At 36.8% G+C, this 9620-nt stretch overlaps 1 protein-coding gene across 8 annotated transcripts in view; it reads left to right on the top strand.

Moving 5' to 3' along the window:
* Window positions 1-2295: 2295 nt before the first annotated feature.
* The window catches only part of SLIT2 (slit guidance ligand 2), a 213507-nt gene continuing 206182 nt past the window's right edge, over window positions 2296-9620 (top strand). For 4 of the 8 annotated variants that reach the window (XM_072126026.1, XM_072126024.1, XM_072126025.1 and 1 more), the window contains exons 1-3: window positions 2297-3190; window positions 5466-5537; window positions 6470-6541. In XM_072126026.1, coding sequence (XP_071982127.1) covers window positions 3012-3190; window positions 5466-5537; window positions 6470-6541 — 323 coding nt within the window. In that variant the 5' untranslated portion in view covers window positions 2297-3011. Of the gene's footprint in view, window positions 3191-5465; window positions 5538-6469; window positions 6542-9620 lie in introns of all 8 variants that reach the window. The other 4 variants (XM_072126022.1, XM_072126028.1, XM_072126021.1 and 1 more) reach the window with 3 other exon arrangements.

The following is a 9620-nucleotide window of genomic DNA, read 5'->3' as shown; positions in this document are numbered from 1 at the left end:
GACCAGTGATGGCGAACCATTTAGAGCCTGAGTGCCCAAAATTCAACCAAAAGCCACTTATTTATTGCAAAGTGCCAACACAGGAATTGAAGCAGTAATTTATTTCTCCTTTTTCTTTAACAACTTTCAATCGTATCAGCCTCCTGAGGACACCAATACAGTTAAAAGGAGGAGGGCAAATTTGTCTATTGTTGCAAGAAGATTCTGCATGAAGATTCTTTGAGTCCTATCTGGTGAACTTCATTCTGGGGTGATGACCTGGGTGCCCACAGAAATGGCCCCGAGTGCCGCCTCTGGCACCAGTGCCATAGGTTCGCCACCACTGTCATAGACTGTAAGCTCTTGTATCACCCCCTCATCCTCATAGACTGTAAGCTCTTGTGTCACCCCCTCATCCTCATAGACTGTAAGCTCTTGTGTCACCCCCTCATCCTCATAGACTGTAAGCTCTTGTGTCACCCCCTCATCCTCATAGTCTGTAAGCTCTTTTGATCAGGACCCTCACTCTTATTGTTCCATATGACTGCTTATACTCTGTAATGTAATATTATATATGTATATGTCCCCTATGATTTGTAAAGCGCTGCGGAATTTGATGCCGCTATATAAATAAAGATTACTAGTATTTTTATTATTACTACAATGTATATTTGTGCCATGTCCCTATTTTAACTGTATTTGATAACGCGATTAGAGTGGTGGGTGCAATATATTGTGACATCCACTGTCAGAAGAATTGTGTATGTAGGTGGCTCTACAACAATGTTGGACTGGAGTTGCTTGGGCCCACCAGATAAAATTATTTGGGGAGCCTATCCTTCCCCCAGGAAATAGACCCCATGTTTCTACTATTAAGGTTGTCTTCTGCTGTATCTATGTGATCCAATGTCAGGTTAGAGCTTCGGCCCACCGGTGTATCCTCTGCTACTCTGGTGGACCAGTCTGGCACTGCTTCACACATTAAAAGCAATCTACCACCGGAATCAAGGACTGTGTACCAAGAAATGATGGTGTGTGCCCTCTGTGGCAGGGTCTGCTCCACTTTTATCTTCTTATGCCCTTGTATTTAGAGAAAAAAGTATTAAACACTATGCAAATGAGCCTGAGGGGCTCCGGGCTCAATTAACAGCCATGGAGCCCCTTCATCTCATTTGCATAATTTTAAAGCAGTTTTCATAAAAATTAAAAAAAGGATACCTCCTTCCAAAGGGGGCTCACATCAGCATGTACGTGTGCTTGGTCTACAATCCTTGATCCTGATGACAGAACCTGTCAATTTCTGTGTGTTGGTCATGTAAAATTTCAAAAGGCTAATTATTTTCTGGTTAGAGAAGACAAATAACAGTTTGTTGGGGATTTTTTTGCAAAAAAAATCTAAAAAAAAATTCTATTATGGCAATATAATATTAAGAACATAAACAATAAAAATATAAAATGGTAATTATTAAAAATGATTAATATTACCTCAAAAGTTCCTGCTGCAGATGGGCAAATTACGTATGTAAGCAATAAACTTATAAGTATGTATGTAAGCAATAAACTTATAAAGATACATTTAGTAAACTAACAATAAAACAAAAATAAAGGTAAGAATAAATCCACCTGACTTTTGAAATGTGAGTTGTGGAAATGTGGATGTTTAAAACGCAACGTGAGTAATAAACCTATAAAGATACATTTAGAAAACTAACTATAAAACACAATGTAAATAATAAACCTATAAAGATACGTTTACAAAACTAACTATAAAACACAATGTAAATAATAAACCTATAAAGATACATTTAGAAAACTAACTATAAAACACAATGTGAATAATAAACCTATAAAGATACATTTAGAAAACTAACTATAAAACACAATGTGAATAATAAACCTATAAAGATACATTTAGAAAAATAACTATAAAACACAATGTATATAATAAACCTATAAAGATACATCTATAAAACACAATAAAAGAGAGAAAAAAAAATCAATATTTCAAAAGAAAAGAGATAAATAACAGACTCCTGAAGTTCAAAGGGCCACTTTTTATCAGCCCAAACACTAGTATATCATTGCACAGAGACATCTGATGATCAGCAGATTGGTTCATTGATCAGGATCTGCACAAGGCTTCATCACAAGCAGACCTATCTTTGTTGACTTTGGAGTGGCAGATGGATAATATGGTGAACAGCCAGGCATAATAAAATGACTTAGACTCTGCCTCCAAGTCTGCTCCCTATCAGCCACCCCCCTCCATTCCCTCCACCAAACCCTCCTGTGCTTTCAATTGAAAGGATCTTCCCATGGTGGTGACGGATTGCATTGCAGCCCTGTAGGAGGCATTCATCTCCAAAGAAATGTGGTTTTGTGTGTTTAAGTGGGACTGTGCTATTGGATTTGGAAGTGTCTGGTGTAAGGTGCTGTGCCTTTAAGAGCAGAGTGTTTGTTTAGAACCTCCTCCTCTCTCTCAGGCTGCAATGTGCAGTTAGTTAGCAGCCAGGCTCAGTGAGGCAGCATGCATAGTGTACGCTCTGTATATAGTGACATGCTATGCAGTCAATGAAACTAACTTACTGTGCACAGATACCAACCTGGCACCAACTGCGCACACCAAGCCTGAGGATACCAGAGTAATACAGGGGGCACAACAGAGAACCTGGCGGAGATGCACAAATTCATTCACTGCCTGGAGGATTGCTCTGCCTGCTGAAGGCACAATTCACATTCAACCCACTGACCACTGACGGGAATATAAAAGATCAGGAAAAAAAAAAGAAAAGAGAAGTTGCTTTTGGTCCTATGATATGTGCACAAGTCATGCATTTCGGATAAGCAAGTATCGTGCCAGATAGCAAACTTGTGAATAAAACAAGTTGCTCGAAAGAAAGAGAGAGAGATTGGCATCTTGGTAAAACATTAACAATTTGTTCGAAGTTTTTTGGCATTTTGTGGTTGGGTATTTTTTTATTTTTGTATTTTTTTTTTTTAACCGATTGTTATCAGGATTTGTGAAGAAGAAAATGTGTGGCATTGGTTTCTGGAAGCTGTCCATCTCTGTGGGGTTAGTGTTGGTGATCCTGAGTGAAGTGGCACCTCAACCATGCCCGGCTCAGTGTACTTGTACCGGAACAACGGTGGACTGTCATGGGCTTGCTCTACGTAGCGTGCCACGCAATATTCCCAGGAATACCGAACGACTGTGAGTATATATCTCCACTTATGATCTATCTATATTGCAGTCATCAGAATAGAGTCATGGTCATGAATGTTTTTGGTTCGGAGACAAATTAAGAGAGAAATGTTAACTAACTTATGTACATTTTTGGGATTTCAGGAAGCAAATCAGAAACTCCAGATCAAACCCATATAGATATCTGTAATGTCTTTCAGTATAACCTTGATCATAGGGGTATAGATATGACCATGCTGTCATAAATGCCTCCTAATATCATAGATCATTGCATTTGTATGATAATGAGGGCATCAGAGACTTTGCGAGACGGGTGCCATGCTCAATTTGACTGAAATCCTAATTCCCCCCTCCAGTGGACCATGCTGTCCTCCTCAACGCAGTCCTCACAGTTTTTGATCTCCACCATCATCAATATTTATGCATGACGTGACATAACAAATGGCGCGATAGCCCCCGCTCTTCACGGTGGCACCACTTCTCTCCAGCCATGGGACGCGAGATCATTCATCCAGTGTGCACAGATGTAAATCCTTCAAGCATTTGGGCTTTGCCTACAACCCATTACTAGAGCACTTAAATCTCACCAGAGCAGAGTACATTACACAGCGTGGGTGACGTCAATCATGGGAATGAGAAAGTGTCCAGTTTATCAGCATCACTTGGCTTGGCTGTGCGAGTGGCACTTTTTGGCCATGATTAATATACTTATAACTATCTTAGTACGGGAAGACTTGTCTAACAGATAACAAGGACAAATTCTTCAGAATATTACTAGTCAGTTATATTAGGAACAGTATCACAGCAAATACTAAATCGGTTGGAGCTGCTTAAAAAAATCTAAAAAAATTCCTTTTAGAACTTCATTTTAAAAAAAAAAATCTTACAAAAACTAGTACTGGTCTCTAAGTTGTACGCACCCAATCTGATATTATTTTACAAGTTCTGGCACATTTAAGGGTAAATCAATCTACTCGACTGCTGTGGAATCCTACCCCCTTCTTTAAGCTGTTGACAAGTCAAAGTTTAGGCAAATATTGCATTGAACGTCCTGACATGTAGATATAATCTCTGAATAATATTGTACTAAAAATATGTCATTGCCTGCTATTGTCTGGGGAGGTTTCCCTCTTCTAAACTTTTTGTTGTTTGTTTAAAGCTTCTGTGTAGTGCAGGCTTATCAGTAGGCTGACTACTTCTTCAGACGTGTTTGGTGACAGTCAGTGCGCTTCCAAAGGGTTAACTCCCGAAGCCATATACAGATTATTGTAACTTGCCTATCCATTATGACATGGGGTGATATTTTAATGTGCCATAATTGAAGTGTTAAAAGGGAATCCAAAAAATACTCAGAAGCAGATGGCCTAAAAACTTTTTTTTTTTTTTTAAATAAAATAAACTGATTTAAAAGTTTGTTTTGACAGTGGGGTTAATTTGGAATTCTGTTTACTTGCACGGGCCCACATGAGGGCAAGGTTAATTTGAGATGTTGAACTGAGATATTTGGTAAAGTGTTACTATACAGACTCTATATAAGTGTTAAAATAACACATATTATCTCATTTAAGCAGTGTGCTGGTGATTTCCTTTTAAAATATCCCATGAGTTAAAACTTTTTCTCAATCGTTTGAAGTTCAAAGACTTGATACTTCAAGATTTTTCTTGATTTTTCTTTAAACCCAACCATGTTTTTATTAGCAAATCAGGCCATTATATCCCATAAACAGCCTTCCCGCTGAGATTTTTCTTAAATTATTCAAATATTTTCATCGCTTTACTAGAATGCCTGTGAATTTTTTGTGGTTTTTATTCAACTTTTTGACTGTTTTTATTTATGACTTTTGCTAGACTTTTTTTTTTTCTTCAAATTGTAAATCCATACAATAAAATGTGAACGTCATTGAAACACTTTGAAAAAAAAAAAAAAAAAAAAGTTCTTTGATGGTCGTTCTGTAATATTGACATTTGTTTAATGGCTAACTAAAATTATTTTATGATGGTCGTCTTTTTTTTTTTTTTGAAGTCGATTTATAAGACACTTTTGGAGCCTTCTTTGAGATAAGGCTTCTAAATATGTTGTTTTATCAGGTGAAGTTTGGAACATAGTTATCATGAAAGATAACATTGATCTGCTGCTGCCAGAAAAGTTTTAGTTGGCTTTTTACTTTAAAAAAATTAAAAGTATTTTAAAGATTTTAAAGATTTTATTCACAATTAATATCCATGTGCTCAATTATTCTTTATTGCTACTACTTAATTTTTATTATTTTTGCTTCTTCCATAGTGATCTGAATGGAAATAATATCACAAGAATAACCAAGACAGATTTTGCGGGTCTGAAGCATCTACGCGTCTTGTAAGTATTTTATGCTTTCGTGTGTATTTTACACATGTCTACGGTGTCTAGGCTACTTTTTTTTAGAGTGAAATGAGTTTAAGAAAAAGTTTTTGTACTCAATAAAGCATAAAAGTACTTGAAAATATAATTTTAATTTCCACCAAAAATTTTCACGAAAAAAAAGCATGAGCCGTGGTCTGTCACATTTCTAAATATCGAGTAAAAATGTGCGGAAATATCAATGTTTTTGCAATTCTAAAAGCAGCTTGAAGGATTTAGTAGTTAGTTCTGCATATTATTAACAGGACAACGGTCATCTGCAAGTGATTAGTTAGAATTGTCAATGCGTTCAAACACTTTCACAGAACTCTGCTCAGTGTTATCTCTACCTGCTATTGTTTTCAAGTCTAAAAAATAATAATTTAGTATAAACTATACCGAAATCTGTGAACAAATTCGAAATCCCCAAAATTCCTACTTTCCTATTTGCATATCGCATAAATAATTCTAGGATTTTTTTTTTTTCCTGTTGTCGACTTTTGGAGAACTTTTTAGCAAGTTTTACGAGAGGCTGTCTTTAGAATTTGAAAACGGTTTTACGGTTTTCAGAAATAATTTTCTTAAGTTTCTGCAAGATGGTGTAGCGGTTCTATCTTATGACGTACAATGTATATAATATATATAGTTTTATAGATTTTTTTTTTTTCAACTTTTTTCAACTTTTTCATTGTTTTCATTGTAAATTTTTTTTAAAATAATAATTGTACATTTTTATTTATTATATTTAATCCATTTCTTCATAGGGTTTTTTTTAATGAATATTATTTCACTTTAAAGTGTAAAGTAATCCTATACAGGTCATTGAATAAGGACTGATGTGATGTTATGTTAATGCTTTGCTGATTAGTAGTGTATTAAGCCACATTCTACACTTTCTCTTTTTTTTAAAGGCAGCTTATGGAGAACAAGATTAGTACTATTGAAAGAGGGGCATTTCAAGATTTAAAAGAGCTGGACAGACTGTAAGTCTTTTCTATTTGCTTACCTAAGATTTTTTTTTTTTCAATTTTCATTAACCTAAACATAAAGATTAAATCATGTTCGCCTTCCTAAATGCTGAATCAGAAAGGTTAAATTTGGAAATTGGAAGTCCCCAGTATGTAAGAGTGTAATAAAAGACAGGGGTCATGCTAGGAAAGCCATTTAATTGCTTTCCACATCCAGTTTTTCCCATAGAAAGGAAATATAATTTTTTTATTTTTTTATTTTTTTTCACATCTAGCGAGTAACTCGTTCAGTGTAACACGACTGTTTCAAATTAGGGAATAATGCTTAGAATATTACAGATTATTATTCATTTGTTATGCCAGTATTGCTACCATGTAATTAGGAGTTATCAGTAGGCATTATGTAAAACCTAAATAGCTAACATGGTTGAAGGCAGTCTTCCAGGAAATTGTCTCTCTTAATTAATAGAAACTAGGCAGGAAAACTGGATTAGCCGGTTTGTTTACGTCCTCGAATTTGACTTAAACCGGTGATTATAGTCCAGTGTGAATGATAGTGAATGATTAAAATTAGAGTCCGCCCATGTAGGGTGCTATAATATATACTGACCCATGGCAGCCATGACTGATCCATTTAATAATGAATACCAATTTCTGCGTTAGGTTTCTGTCAGGGGTCCGGTACTTTCTGCTGTTGAATACCCATAGTGAAAAATGACTCGAAGCCTTCATGCACACCGTCAATGTTTATGTCCATGTGTCCATGTCCATTTGGGCACATTTACTTACCCAGTCCTGTCACAATCCCCGCTGTGCATTCCCCAACGATCATGGACTCCGGCGCGATTCACTAAGATCATGCGCCCGATATCCTGCATGTGTCACTTCCCCGCTCAAGTTCGCCGGAGTTCACCACCTTCTTCCTGGTGCATGTAAGTGCTTGGGCTTGCGACACAATTTAAATGTTAAATCCCGCGCTCAGTCCGAATCCATCGGATCGCCTGACGGCCACATCCCGATTTGTGTGGCATGAAAGCCGGCACGATTGCGCCAAAATCCGATCGCCACAATATCCTTTTAAATGTGGCGCAAATTGGTAATCGTCGGAATATCTGACATTTGTGTGGTCCGCAGACCCTTAGTAAATGAGCCCCATTGTGTTGTTTTCACATGCATGCCTATGGTTTCCATGGCCTGTGTGTAAGCCAAATGCCCAAGCTACACAACTCAGAGCTGGTGCTATGGACAGTTTTTTAGTCTGTCAACGGTGTGTGTGTGGACCTCGTTTGCCGATGGAAAACAGGCCATAAACAATAGACCACAGATACATTGTTTGCGGCCCGGGAATGCACACATTGGTGTGCTGGTAGGCTAACTTTGTAAAAAATTGAGTTTTGCTCTTTAAGGATGGATTTCAAGTAAAAAACACAACCCCTGTACATGAGAGAATGTTGAAAGTTCCCACCAAGAATGACTTGAGTTGGTTCCATTTTAGGTTTCCATTTACAAAACATTAATTTTGGCCAAAGTCTATTTGAGAGGATCTTGCAACACATACAGAAGTTAGAATGTTTGAAATGTCCACCAAAATGACTTAATGACTACTTTTTTAGGTCCTCATAAAATTTAAAGTCTATGGGGGCCTCCAAAGAGCCTGCTGATATTGGCATATGTGGTTGGAGATTAGGATCCGACTTGTTAGATTTCATGTTTGCTGGGAGATCACCAATTCATGTCCTTCTCCCATTGAAACAGATTTATATCCTTGGTCTGTAGGACTGTATATGTTTATTGGAGGGGATCGAGTGCTATAGCAATGTGCATAAGTTTGCCAGCTCATGCTAAGATGGGTTTTATATGCTCTGTCATCCAGACCTAACAGTGAAAAGTGAAAATCTCTGCCTTGGCACAAGTTGTAATGCGAAGATGGTAGGAACTCCAACAAGACTTATTCACAGGTTGATGGAAAGAGCTATTGGCACAATTAATTTGTATCATGATGTCATCTTATTGTCTTAGGTACATGGTCAGTTTTAGACATAATATTGGATTTTCCTAAATTGAACGATTGATCTTAAAATTATTTATCAAGGTGGTCAATTTTATCTTTCTAGTGTTCCTTTATAGGTTTAGCTAGTGCTATATTATTCTGTATGTGGATTGGATAACCAATGGACAGATCTCTTAATCCAGTTTATTGTGATTGTTGTATTATAAGGTTGAAATCCATGTTATCAGAGATGAGTTTTCAATGTTTTCGACAGTTTGGTGCGATGACATCATGGTATAATTTAGACAAATTCCTGCCCTGTCCAAGATAAGAGCCATAAATGACAGTAAAGCGTGATTACTGAAAAGATAGTGTTTATAAGAAAGGCTACTGGGACAGCAGCTTAATGTGTTATCGTGTGTTTCTTATGAGACCTTTAATGTTCTTGTTTAACTTTATTAACATTATTTCAGCTGGCTAGGGGGAAGGGTAGTGAAACTCGTGAAAAAGAAGACATTTTTATAAAATGTATGATATAGACTTTCCATTGAAAGTCATGCCTGTGCCAAAAATCTTGATGACATCTCAATATGACCAGCAATCATACTTCAATGATGTGTGGGACTTCTGTGTGCCCATATTTCATCTTGTACCATATGTCTCCGCATTTGGCATGTGGAAGTTGTATCTGTTGTGTGGAGTACTGGATGCCATAGTAAGGATTACCTACCCTAGAAGGATGGCTTTAAAAACAGCAGAATATAGCTCATGTTATGGCACCGTATGGAGGAACCATATGGTTTCACTAAGAATGTCTAAAGAATTTCCAGAGAAGAAGAGAAGTCATATTAGGTCTCTGGTAGATGTCTCCTTATGACACATTTAGTGTGTTCTAGGGGCAAATTATTAGAAAAAAATAGAAAATTATTAATACATAGCTGTAATATATGAAATGGTAAGACTGATAAGTTGGGCCAATGATGTCCCTGGGATGATACGCTGTTATACAATTCACTAGTTATGCAAAAATAATGTAATTTTTTAAAAAAGTTTTCCATTTCGTTGTGTCTTTTCACAACAGTCTGTGTGGTAAATTCCTTAAAC

The sequence above is a fragment of the Engystomops pustulosus genome, chromosome 1 (assembly GCF_040894005.1).
Source record: "Engystomops pustulosus chromosome 1, aEngPut4.maternal, whole genome shotgun sequence".
NCBI lineage: Eukaryota > Metazoa > Chordata > Amphibia > Anura > Leptodactylidae > Engystomops > Engystomops pustulosus.
This window is presented reverse-complemented; position numbering and strand designations above follow the sequence as displayed.